At 59.2% G+C, this 12340-nt stretch overlaps 3 protein-coding genes across 8 annotated transcripts in view; all 3 read right to left on the bottom strand.

Annotated features, from left to right (window-relative positions):
• Positions 1-213: 213 nt before the first annotated feature.
• Positions 214-2463, bottom strand: OCEL1 (occludin/ELL domain containing 1). The gene is made up of 6 exons (XM_042977326.1): positions 2377-2463; positions 1835-2011; positions 1507-1706; positions 1116-1281; positions 803-856; positions 214-619 (listed from the first exon to the last, which is right to left on the bottom strand). The coding sequence occupies exons 1-6, from the start codon at positions 2443-2445 to the stop codon at positions 497-499; spliced, it is 789 nt and encodes a 262-aa protein (XP_042833260.1). The 5' UTR covers positions 2446-2463; the 3' UTR covers positions 214-496.
• Positions 2464-3998: 1535 nt separating this feature from the next.
• USE1 (unconventional SNARE in the ER 1) lies at positions 3999-7489 on the bottom strand. 2 transcript variants are annotated; one of them, XM_042978518.1, is made up of 9 exons: positions 7192-7489; positions 6818-6867; positions 6580-6658; positions 6337-6489; positions 5806-5818; positions 5603-5710; positions 5339-5366; positions 4878-5052; positions 3999-4635 (listed from the first exon to the last, which is right to left on the bottom strand). In XM_042978518.1, exons 1-9 carry the CDS (start codon positions 7330-7332, stop codon positions 4453-4455), a joined length of 930 nt encoding a protein of 309 aa, XP_042834452.1. In that variant the 5' UTR covers positions 7333-7489; the 3' UTR covers positions 3999-4452. The 2 variants fall into 2 exon arrangements, with proteins under 2 accessions (XP_042834452.1, XP_042834451.1); XM_042978517.1 differs by lacking the exon at positions 5603-5710 and having other exon boundaries at positions 7192-7480.
• Positions 7490-8824: 1335 nt separating this feature from the next.
• The window catches only part of MYO9B (myosin IXB), a 90444-nt gene continuing 86928 nt past the window's right edge, over positions 8825-12340 (bottom strand). For 4 of the 5 annotated variants that reach the window (XM_042978508.1, XM_042978510.1, XM_042978512.1 and 1 more), the window contains 5 exons: positions 12177-12300; positions 11674-11721; positions 11186-11328; positions 10392-10519; positions 8825-10271 (listed from right to left, as the gene is read on the bottom strand). In XM_042978508.1, coding sequence (XP_042834442.1) covers positions 9856-10271; positions 10392-10519; positions 11186-11328; positions 11674-11721; positions 12177-12300 — 859 coding nt within the window. In that variant the 3' untranslated portion in view covers positions 8825-9855. The remainder of the gene's footprint in view (positions 10272-10391; positions 10520-11185; positions 11329-11673; positions 11722-12176; positions 12301-12340) is intronic. The other variant, XM_042978511.1, reaches the window with a different exon arrangement.

Below are 12340 nucleotides of genomic sequence, written 5' to 3'. Positions count from 1 at the left end.
AGGTGATGCCGGATGTCAGCCCCTCAGCTTCCCACCAGAAGACCACATGCGGTTCTTGGAGGAGAGGGAGCTCTCCAGACAGACAAGGGTTCACAGCCTGCCTGGACAAGTCTCTTTTCCAGAACCTTGAGTTTTTAACTCTGGAAAATGGAGTAACGATTGTTTTGGTGACAACTGAGTGAAATCAGGAATGTTAAACGGCTGTACACAGTAGGCATTTAATAAATGTTTATTACACTGGGATGGAAACGAGGAAAGACCTGCTTCCAGGGGATGGGCTGAGATCTGGGCTCAGGGCCTGGGGTCCCAGAGGAGGTTCTGGGAAGGCTTCCTGGAAGAGGGGGCCATCAGAGCTAGGTCTCAAGGGCTGAGGCATTTGCAAAAGCTACCCCAGGAAGGGGTAGCAGCAGGAGCCGAGGCCAGGAGGTAGGAAGAGAGGCAAGGGCAGGGCGGACCCCCCACCCCGATGTGTCCCTCTGCCTGTCTGCTGGGGCGCTCAGAAGTACACGGAACTCTTCTGGTCTCCTTGCTCATCAAATTTCTGGATCTGTATCTTGAGGTGCCTTAGTTTGCCCTTCAGGTAGTGGCAGCGAGCCTGCTTGTCCAGGAAGCTGGGGTCCTGGGCAGGGCAAGAGCCAGGAAAGTCCTTGTAGCAGTCTGGCTTACGGCCCTCAGCTGCTCAACCCTCTGCCTTTTCCTCTCTGAGCCTCAGTTTTCCTTCCTTGAAACTGGGCACACTGAGCCTCATGGGAACGTCACGGGTGCAAAGCCCAGGCTGTGGGATTCAGGAGGCATGACTCACCGTCTGTTTCTTCTTAAATTCCCTCCAGACTCGGGCGGCAAGTTGGGCCTCCTTCTGCAAGTGGAAAGGGGAGGGGTGGGGTGGGGTGGCTCATGGAATGCTGAACCCAAGGAGGGATGGGGAAACGGAGGCTCAGATGGACAAAGTGACCCGTCTCGTGAGGACTTCAAGGGCTGACTTTGGCCCCCGTGCTGTGGTGCCCACCCAGCCTAGAGGAGAAAGAGGCCCAGGGACCTGGACCCAGGGGGTGTCCCAGAGGCCAGGGTCCATCACCGGGAAGGGCTGTGGGACAGGGGTTTCTCCTGCCGCTGACCTGGCTTCGGGGCCTCGGCAGTGAGTTCAGCAAGGTCTCCAGCTGTTGGAGTTTTGCCCGGGCACAGCCCACCTCTTGCTGGAGCTCCAAGAACTCTGTGTACTGGTCCTGGAAGACTGCAACATAGCGGCTCCGTTCCCTCTCACTCCTCACTTGTGGGTACTTACTGCGGGGTTCAAGTGGGTCAGAGTATGAGTGTTGTGAAGAACCCGTCCCACTCCCCCAATCCGTTTAATTTGTTTTCCTTTGCCCATGTTGGGCTCCCTGCCCCCCAACACCCCTTTTCTTTTCTCTTCTTACTATCTGGTAAACTTTTACCACTTGTCAAAGCCCCAGCCTCAGTGCACCTTCCCTGTTCCCAGGCATCAGGAACAACGTGGGGGACACTCACAGCTCATAGTCGGGCACTGGGTGGGGCCTTGGCCTACGCCCCCCAGGGATGGCTTCAATAGGCTTCTTGGTGCCCAAGAGGGCCCGGGAGGGCAGCTCATCCTCAAACACAATCTTCTTGGGTCTGGCCCTGTGGGCTCCTGGTTGAGGCGCGCACAGAGCGCGGGGAGGGCTGGTTTCCTGGACTGGAGGCACCAGTCGCTGCAGGTGCCGCAGGAATCATGGTTTGGAGTTAACCAGGGTATGGGGAAGCCGGAATCCCTCAAACGGCGGGGAAGGAATCTTTTGCCTAGGTTCGGCCTGGGAGCCCTCCTCCCGTCCAGACTCACCGGGGGCCCAGGGCCAGGCGGGCGGGTCTGCAGATCCCCCCGATAGCCGCGGGTCTTGGGGCTCTCCCGTGTAGGCATCCGCCTCGGGGAGGCGCCGCTCGGGCGTCCCTGGGGCGGCGGGCGGGTCTTGCGAGGGACGCCGCGGCCCGCGCGTGGCGGGGGTGGTCGGCGAGCTGCCTGTGGACGCGACAGAAGGACGCGCCTGGAGGCGGGCAAGGTCGGACCACGCACCGGCAGGTGGACCGGGAGCGGCCAACTCTCCGCGGACCCGCGAGCTCTCCGGCTCCGTTGCTATTTGCATAGACGCGCTCGATTGGCTCTCAGAGCAGCCCGCCCCTGGCTGCGTATCCCGGAAAAGCACTACGCCCGTGACGTCACCGCGTACCCTGAGCCGGCCAGGCTCCAGTTAACCCCCGAGAAGCCGCAGCCTCGCCCACTACGGCGCGTGAAGCCCTCGGACACCGCCCCCGAGAAGCCCCCCCCCCCCCCCGGGACCTCCGCCCCAGCGGCAGTCCGCAGGGACCGCTCCCGTCCGGGGTCACCTGTCCCAGCGTCCGGGTCTCCGAGCCTGGGTCCGCTCCCGGAGAGGCGCCTGAGTCCCGGTTGTGCATTAACTTCTAAGGCTGGACACAACCGGAGGGGTCGCTTCACAGGGCGGGGCGGGTCCTAGCGGGATTGGGCGGGGTTGGCGGGGTGGGGGCGGGGCCCGGCGATGAGGGAAGAGGATCCTCCTTTGAATCGCGGGTTCGAGTCCAACCGAGCCGGTGACTCACCTCTGAGTCTCAGTTTTTTGGCCTGAAACACCGGTGGTTTTGGCAAACCTGTACTTATCTACTTACTCAGAAATTATATTTTAAAACTATTTCTCTAATCACTAGATTATTATTCTCTGACCTGCTGTAAGAGAAATACTGGTTTTCCTACAACTTTTGTAACTCCAGTGCTATTATGGTTTCCCACAAGTATGTTTTCAGAGTTTTAAAACTTGACTCATCTGGTGAGAGAAAAAGCCCAGAAACGATTTGTCTGTTTTCTTGCAAATTTGTTGTTGTTGATTTTTGGGAGCTCTTTGTTTAGCAAGGATGGTGCTCAACCAAATAGTGTGTCTTTTCCTTTTACTATTATAAACGAGGTCTTTCAATACGTTTACTTTTTTTTTTTTTCCATGAGGGAAACGAAGTATTCGTAAGTCCTTTTCTGTTTTACTTAATTCACTTACTGAAACAGCTTTTTTATTTGGGTTTTTCATGTAGACAGTCGTATCATCCGCAAATAACTCTGCCTTTTTTTCTCATTTCTTCTTTCTTGTCTAGTTGTATTGACCAGCATTTCCAGACAAATCTCTGGGGGAGTTGGGTGAACTGTGGGCCTCCCTCCATCTCCCCCTTCCTCACTTTGATGGCAGAATTGCCTGTATTTATTCATTAAATTCAATGCTGTCTTTGGCTTGAGATTTTTCAGTTAAATGAGGGGAATATCTATCTTTGCCTAATGTTTATTGAGAGATGTTGAGTAATGGATACCATACGGTCCAAAGTGCCATTGATTCACCCCACGATTTTGTTTCCTGATGTGTTAATGTGGCTATGTTGACCCATCTCTGCAACTTAGGTGTGAGCCTTCTTAAGATCTGGTTTTTTCCCCCCAATTTTATTTATTTATTTATTTATTATTATTTTTTTTTTTAATTTTTTTTTCAACGTTTATTTATTTTTGGGACAGAGAGAGACAGAGCATGAACGGGGGAGGGGCAGAGAGAGAGGGAGACACAGAATCGGAAACAGGCTCCAGGCTCTGAGCCATCAGCCCAGAGCCCGACGCGGGGCTCGAACTCACGGACCGCGAGATCGTGACCTGGTTGAAGTCGGACGCCCAACCAGCTGCGCCACCCAGGCGCCCCCCGCCCCCAATTTTATTTTTAAGTAATCTCTATGCCCAGTGTGGGACTCGAACTCACAAACCTGAGATCAAGAGTTGCGTGCTCTACTGAGCCAACCAGGTGCTCCTTAAGATCTATTTAAAAAAATTTTTTTTTCCTTAACATTTATTTATTTTTGAGAAGAGAGAGACAGAGCATGAGCGGGGGAGGAGAGAGGAAGAGGGAGACACAGAATCCGAAGCAGGCTCCAGGCTCCGAGCCGTCAGCACAGAGCCCGATGCGGGGCTCGAACTCACGGACCACGAGATCATGACCCGAGCTGAAGTCGGACGCTCAACCCACTGAGCCGCCCTGGCGCCCCAATCATCTTCAGTTTCAAGGAAAGCCCAGCACTGACACTCCCTCCTCCAGGCCGACCTCCAGGCATAGCCCCATTTCTCCCCCACCCTCCCCTTGATCCCACAGGGCCGAAGGCACTGTTGGCCTTCGACTCCACCAGACCGGAGGCTCCTGGGGCTTCTTGGGACCTGGCCTGTTGCAGCGTGGGGTAGGTACCAGGGGGGAATCCGAGGGGGATGGTCCTCTGAGTCCCTTCCCACACTGACCTTTCCTCTCCCGCTCGTGCATCCTCTGTGGCTCTCAGGAACCCCCAAAGACCCTCCCGTATTGTTGCCTAGCCCAAAGGGCACCCCTGGACACGGGTGGAGGGCGGACGGATGCGGGGGGCCAGCACAGCTCTTTATTTGAGTTTGGGCATGATGCGGATGAAGAGCACCATGCTGACGAAGATGAAGCAGACGATGACAAGCATGGCCCAGAGCAGCCAGTTGACCGACTTCTGCGTGTGTTGCTCCAGCCGCTCCGACTCCGTCTTCAGCTTCTCCAGGTTCTGGTCAGCCATCTTGAGTGAGTGCGACAGGGTCTGGGGGGGCGGGCGGGGAGAGGGTCAGCGGGACTGCGGCCAAGCGTGGCCTCTCGCCACCACCCTGCGGCAAGTCCCCGCCTCTCGGCCCTGGCTGGTACTGCGCCCTCTGCTGGGAAGTCCACTTTTGCCTTCCGTCAGACTCCTTGATCCAGCAAAGCCCTGGCCCCCGCGCCCCTCTGCTGGGAAGCCTTGTCTGGCGTCCCAGGGCAGAGGCTGGAAAGGCCCCACAGTCCTCACACCTGGTTGTCCTTCTTAATGACGCTCTGCGCGGCCAGTGTGTTGGTCTTGAGGCTCCGGGCCAGGCCTAGCATCTCCTCTGCCAGCTTCTCCTGGAGGTTCTGATGTCGCTGCAGGACGAGGTCTAGTTCGGCTGCCGACTGTTTCTCATCCCCTGGCCTGGGCCCTGCCACCCCACTGCCCTCACACGTGGGCGGACAGGCGGGCGTGGGACAGGAAGAGACCAACATGTTCCCAAGGAACCCAGAGGTTATGGCTCCGGCCATGGCCCTCCTTGGGCCTCAGTTTTCCCCTTCTTTACTTTGGCTTTTAGGAAGAACATCCCCACAAGTGGCTTCTGATCGATGGTTTAGATGCTTGTGGTGGCCCTCATGGTTTGGTGCCTCAGTGGCCCAAGGTTCATCCAGCCCCCCATACCGCCCCCCCCCCCCCCCAGTGCTCCCCAAGGGCTGAAGACACTCACGTTCTCTTCCTCACATCCAGCTCGGGCTCTGTAAGTGAAAAAGGCCAAGCAGGAAGAAGGAGAGGATTGGTTTCCCGTTTTCCAACTTCCTGATCATCGCCTGTGCTGTGTCTGCTACTCATAATGTTGTTTCCTGTCTTGTCTGCTGCCCAGTGAGCTCCTGATCATGCTTCAAAGCTCTAGGTCAAATGCCCTCTCTTTTAAGAAGTTTTCCTCATCCTTATCTGGGCTCCCCCAGGCCCCAGGTCCCTCTGCTAGCCTAACCTGTGGGCTGGGTGTATCCGGCTTTATTTCCTCTGGGGCCCACCTCCTCTGTCCTGGCACCCCCATCAGGCTTAACTAGGTGATGCCCCTGGGGATGTGCTCCCTGGGCTGTGAAGACCGTGGAGGAGGCAGGTGAAAGAGGCAGCACATGTCTTGTCCCAGACAGTTAAGCCTCAAGTCCTGTTTTATTCAGGTTGACTCACCTCCAGCAGAGTCCTATGGGAAAGAGAGAGAGGTATGAAGTCACCTACCTGGTAATGTCCCCAAACTGTCCTTTCTGCTTTCGGAAACTCCCCACTCTTAGTCAGGGCCCTGGGCAAGTCTCATGACCTCTGTGCCTCAGTTTCTTCATATTGAAGGGTTTACCTGACCCACGTAAAGTGTTCAAAAGGACACCTGTCATCCTATTTTACAGGTGAAAAAACTTGTCCACTTGTGGCAAGATGAGATAAACTCAGTCTGTCTGTGGCAAACTTGTCTATCTGTTGCTCTGGGCCAACTCTGGGGCTTAACGAGATAGGTGCCATTTTCGCCTTGTACCACAAACTCCTAGATATCTAGCAAAGTCCTGTCTAGACCCTTCTGTTGGGAAGCCTACTGTGGGCCCAGGGTGCAGGTTGTTGGGCCCCTTAGGGTCCCTGCACCTGCCAGGGTGGGGTTGTTCTGGCTACGCACAGGCACTAATCTCCTGTCCCTGACCAAAGGGTTCCCAGGGATCAGGGAGAAAGCCCTACCGTGCCTAGCAGCTCACTCCGCATTTCGCTGGTGTACCGTGCCCGGGACTGCAGATGCACTGTCTTCGTGGCGGGTACCCGCTCCCTGGCTGTGGTTGGTACACGGCCAGGGGCCAGGAACTGGTTGGCTAGTGCTTTCTCTGAGGAGGAGGTCTGCAGAAGAGGGAAAAGGGGTCACCGGACGGGCAGGTCCTGGGCAGGTGAGCATGATGAGGGCCGAGGAAGTAGAGTACCCCTGCTCACCAGCTTCTCCGCCTGCAGCATCCCCTTCAGGAAATCGACCTTGCGGGAATATTCATTGATCACCTCGGAGGCCGGTTTGCTGGAAGGTGAGAAGAGGAAAAAGAAAACCTGCCCAGTGCCTCCAGTTCTGGGAAGGGCGTCAGCAGGGGCTGGAGCCCAGGGATTCCCCAACAGGGGCTGGCCTTCAGGCCTCGACTCCCATCCCTGATTTGAAGCCCCTGTAGCCGCCGGCACTCACCTTGCCTGGGTTTTCAGGGCCTGCAGCATGTCCTCGAGAGCTCCCACGTACTGGGGAGGGAAAGTGGGGTGTAAGCCTGGTTCCCCCCCCCCATCCTTTCACTAATAACGCTCAAAGGTGGGGTGGTCAGAGCCATCAAGGGGCGGGACCAGGACGGGGGCAGGACTGAAAAGGGAGGAGCCACGTCCCAGGGGGGCGGGGCCAGCTGAGCTTCAGGGAAGGGGGCGGGAGCTGCAGGTGGACGTGGCGGAGCCGACCGGAAGGGGCGTGGCCACAGCGGCTGTTGGGACTGGGGAGTCGGGCCCGGTGGCCGTCAGCCCCGTAGGCCGCCTTCTGGAAGTCGAGTTGTACTCAGAAGTACAGGTTTCCCTCACCTTTTCCAGACGCCACTCGTCCGGGTCCCGCTTCTCCGCTGCCATCGTTTCGCAGCGGCAGAGCAGCCGCACCAGGTTCAGCTCCAGCCTCGACGCTGCCATCCCCTCTCGGCGGTACCCCGTCCCTTCCGCCGGCGCCATCTTGGAAAAGGTCGGAAGCGGCCTCGTTTTGACCTCTTCCGGTCGCGTCCGCCGCTCGCTCGCTGTTCCATCTTTGTTTGGGGCGGAAGTAACGTCTTATTTCAAGAAGGGGCGCTGTGCTGTCCATGTTTATTCAGGACTGAATCGCTTTTTTTTTTTTTTTTTTTCCCCCTCGCAGGCGTCTTAGCTCTTCCGGGAGGGTTGAAAGGACCGGATCCTTCGAGGTCAGGTTCATGTGCAATACGTCCTCTGCTTATTCTTTTCTTTCTGATCGGAATTCCTTCCCCCACACCCACTCCTGTTTGGGTTCTTCTCATACTGAGCTCTTCCGTATCCAGGCAGCCTTCCCGGTTCTTCCTGGGGTACGGCCCTGGGACTAAGGAATCCGCGGCTTAGGGGCCCATCCAGTTTGTGATTATGTTCTTCCGGGTCTGACGCTGACTCCACCCCCCCCACCCCCGCCCCCGCCCCCGCCCCCGCCGCGGCCTTGAGCGAGGTTTCTTAATTTTTCTGGGCTCGGTTCCTCCTTTGGGTGGAACTTTGGGTGGTGTGACAAAGCCTGCCTCCAGGGGAACATTAGCTAGCCCTGGGGTGAGAGGTGGGGCGGGGTCGCCCCTAACCCACCAGGCCTCATGGAGAGAACCCCACCTGGGTCCCCAGCCCTCCAGCTGAGGCCCATTCTGTGAGCTCCTCCCACCCCAGGCTCGCAGACCGGGTGAGGAGGGGGGACTTTAGAGGGACTAGAGCCTGGCATGCAGCCCTCATCCATCTTCCCACTCCTCACGTCACTTGTGTCCTGGTCACACCTGTGGGCCTGGTGTTCTTGAGAAATACTATGAAGGAGAGGAAACCCAGGGGAGATGAAGGAATCCAGGGGGCAGATGAGGCAGGTTCTGAATCCCAGCCCTGTCCCATCCCAAATACGTGGCCTTGGACAAGCCTCTCAACTCTCCGTCATGTGCAGTCTGGACTAGGGCTCTTCACTGTCCCCCACCCCACCCCCATGGGCCCCACCTGCCAGCAGGTTCCCACAACTGCCCATCTGATTTGCAGCCTGGGAGCTGGTCTGAGAGGGGATGGTGGGGGTGTGTGGTTTCTAGCTCTGTTGGGCTCACCAGGAACCGATCCCTTCATAGGGCAGATGGCCCCTACAGCTGACATTTAAGCCCTACCTGGGGAGAGGCTGGGTGCTGAAACAGGGCACCAGGAGGCAGCTCCCAGGACAACAGGCTCTGCCAGCCCCTCACCCCCATTTCCAGATCAATTAACAAGCCCTTCCAGCAAGCCCACCACTCTAGCGCCCGGAGTGCGTGTGAAATTCCAGCAGCAGCATTTACGGGACAATCGAGGCAGGTCCTCCCAGGCCGGGGGGCACATCCCCCTGCCCTGCACCCCTTTTGGCTGAGGTCACAGGGGGGACCCCTCCCCCACCCCACCTGTCAACCCCTGCTCCTCCGACTCTGAACCAGTCCGAGCAGGAATTGCACGCAAACACTTTTCAGGCACTTTTTATTTCACACGGCTCGTGGGGCACCTGGGGCACCTCTCGTACCAGACCTGTGGCCGTGTGTCTGGGGAGCGACCCAGGCCTGAGAGAGGAAGCCCCACTCCGGAGATCCCCCAGACTGTCACTGTTGACCAGTAGGAATGTACAACCCCAGGCCTTGCCCTCCCTGCCGGTGAGTGGTCCTGAGTCGCGGCTCCTGTTTGCCACACGGAACGGGCGGCGTGCCAAGGATGGCCTCCTCCAGCCTCCTGAGTCCAGGGCGTGGTGGACAGAAGAGTGACGGCCACATTCAAGTCTCCCTGGGATGTGAGGTCTGTGGTGCTGCGGGCGGAGGCTGCCTACCACCCTGTGTCCTGACTCCAGCCACCAGCCTTGATCCCCAGAGAGGCTCCAACGCTCCCTCAAGTGCATGCCAGCCAGGTGGCCGGTTGCCAGCTGGGCCAGAGGAGGAGTCTGAGACGGACTTGGGGCAGTCAGGTGCCCCAAGGGTCCAAAGCCCCTGCGCACGGTCCTGGCCCTCAGACCACGGGCCCCGAGCCGTCCTCAGTGCGAGTCTGGGCCTCCTCCGTGTGGCGGCTGTTGCGGGCTTTGCTCCAAAGACTCATGTCCAGGTTACAAGGGCGATGCAGGGCGTTAATATAAAAGTTTGTACATACACGTATAAAAAACAATTTGGTCTCTTGTTAAGGCTGTTACAGTTTGAAGTTATGTAAACCACGCACGAAGAAACAGTTACCATAAAAACAAAAAGGGAGGTGGGAGATGCCAGGCTGCCCACCGTGATTTGGTGCTCTGGGTGGGCGTGTCTGTGTGACGTGGGGGCCCAGCAAGGGCGACCGGGCCTCGGCTGGCCTCTCCCTGCCTGGACTCTGCACTCGGAGCTGACGCCCACCTCACACTGCTTTCGGAGCTTTTCATTCGGAATCCTTCTCGGCCAAATGCTGGCTCCGCAGCTCCCGCCCAGCTCCGGCATTGGGTCGTCCTCAGACACGCGGCCTCTGGCACTGTGTGGGCCCTCAGCCGTTGGCCTGGCCCGGGGTGGGGGGCAGGCAGTAGGTCGGGGGGTCCGAGTACCTCCGCTTGGCCCCGGGAGGCTGGGCGTCCTCGTCCGGGGGCTCCCGAGTGCCCCGCGCGGGCAGGTGCGTGCCGGGTGTGATATACACAGAGTGCACCTGGTCCGGGCGGCGGGCGGGCGGCTCTCGGCGCCTCACTAGGGCAGCACCCTCCTGGGCACCCGGTGCCCGGCCAGGGAGGTGGGAGGGTAGGCCGGGTGGGAGCTTGATGTTGGCTGTGGGCATGATGGGGGTCCGCCGGGGGGTCTTCACTCTGACCGTCACGAAGGACGACGGCCTTCGTCGTGGAGGGGCGGCTGCCACGGGGAGGGGGCTCAGGGCGGGCGCGCCGGGGCTGGGGAGAGCAGGCGCGGGGGGCCCTTTTGAGAGACAGACGGCAGGGTTACTGCAGCTTCAGGGCCAGTAGATGGACCCTTGCCCCAGGGCCTGCCGGTGGTGGACACGGGAAGGAGAAAAGCAGACGCCGCCTTAATACTGACCTTCTGAGGCCCCCCGCCCGGCCCGCTCTTCCAACAGGCTCTCGGTGCTGGCCGACGTTTCCGAGTCCAGGTTTTCCTCGTCGGAGCCCCGAGGGTCCAGCTCCGGCAGCCGGTAGGTGATGTCCTCCCTGGGGATGAGGGGGTCACGGTGTCTAAGGCTGTTCCCAAGGTGAAAGACCACCCCTCCAGAGTGCCAGCCGCCGGGTAGGGGGCAGAACAGGCCTTCCTGGTCCTGGATGGGAGTCCCTGCTCCCAGCACCCCCAATACCCGTCCCCAAATCACACCTGGCCCGGAGAAACTCATGGGAGGGATGTGTCAGGCTGCTGAGGGAAGGCCCTGTACTGAGCTAGTGACCTGCTTCTGCCTCAGGGCCTTTGCAAGTGTTGTTCCCTCTGCCTGGAGTGCCCTACCTTGTTCCTAAGACTAGGGTGGCCAGGTGGCCCGGGTCACACCTGTTCTCCTGGCATGTTAATGGTGCCCTATTCACACGTCTTGGCGGGACGACAGATTGGTCACTCCAGTTAAGACCAACTTCCAGGCAAAGTTTGGGCATTACCCCTCTGCTGCCCCTTCTTTCTTCGTGGGCCACCACGGTTCCCGGTGGCCAAGTGTGGGGTTTAAACAGAGCCCTAGGCTGCGTGTCAGGACAGCAGCACCCACAAGGTGGGTACTGGATGGCGGGAATGAGCCTAGCCCGTCAGCCTCCTAACTGCCAGGTCCGCTATGGCAGAGGGGCCTGGGGGTGGGCGCCGGACGGCAGAGCCGAGGGCAGGAAGGGGGCAGAGACACTTGCTTCTCCTCCTTGATGGACTGGATCCGCTCAATGAGGATCTCCTTCTCGCGGTCCTCGTCACCGCTGGGCACTTCCTCTTCTGGCAGCACCCCGAGATCCTCCAGGCCACCTGCACTGCTTCCCCGGGTCTTGGGGCTCTTGTTCTGCAACAGACAAACGGCAGGTCTGGCTGGCCCCTCTGGACGGTGGGCTCAGTGCTCACGGGAGGGAGAGGGTGGTGTGAACGGCTCTGGGAGAGATTAGTTCTGATGTGGAAAGGTGGGCTTAGTGAGGCTGCTCCGGGGATCAGGTGGGGACCGAGTGGCCGGTGCTAGGCTGATTAGTCATCCTCAGCGCAGGTGGGCAGCAGGCGACGGGCCTCCCCCAGCATGCACTTCCAGAAGGTTAGGACACGCTCAGTCTATCCTAGGAGACCACGGGCACGAGGTGAACCCAGCATGCACCACGCCCGGAGACATGCAGGGTGGGCCCGCGGAACATGTACATACCAGGACCCCCTCATAGGGAGACGAAAACCCCAGTTTGAGAGGCCATGGCTGGGAAAGAGATGAACAGAGGGTGACCACACAGGGCCACGATCACCACACGGGTGTAAGTCACGGGCACCGGAGCCACATCTGGCTGCGGGAACAAGGATGGGGTCCTCCCCCGGGAGCCCCAGACCTGCCTCCCCCTCAGCCCCCACCCCCACTGTAGGGCCACTTCTGCTGTGGGAAGTCTTCCCCGTAGGCGGGGCTGGTGGATGACCTGAACCATCACCAAGCGGGTGCCAGGTCCCCTGCTGCCCTTCGAGGGGCACTCGGCATGAGGCTGGGGGAGGGAGGCGGTCGTTTAGCCGATGTGGGGGACCTGGCTCCCAACCTTGCTCCCATGAGGCCCCTGGCCAGGCAGCTTGTGGCGGAGGGTGGGCAGGGAGCGCAAGGAGTGATGACGTGAGGCCCCGCCCCACGCCCCAGCCCCGCCCACCGGCCCCGCCCACCCCTCCACTCACAGTGTTCTGTCGCAGGAGGGAGAGTCTGCGGAAGGCGATGCTCTCCGCGGCTTCCAGCTGGCTGATCTCCTCCATCTTCACCTTGTACTTCCTCATCTGTTCCTTGATCAGCATCTCCACGCACCTGCGGAGAAGGTGACTCAGTCACTGCCCCCAGGACGGCC

The sequence above is a fragment of the Panthera tigris genome, chromosome A2 (genome assembly GCF_018350195.1).
Source record: "Panthera tigris isolate Pti1 chromosome A2, P.tigris_Pti1_mat1.1, whole genome shotgun sequence".
NCBI classification, from domain to species: Eukaryota; Metazoa; Chordata; class Mammalia; order Carnivora; family Felidae; genus Panthera; species Panthera tigris.
This window is presented reverse-complemented; position numbering and strand designations above follow the sequence as displayed.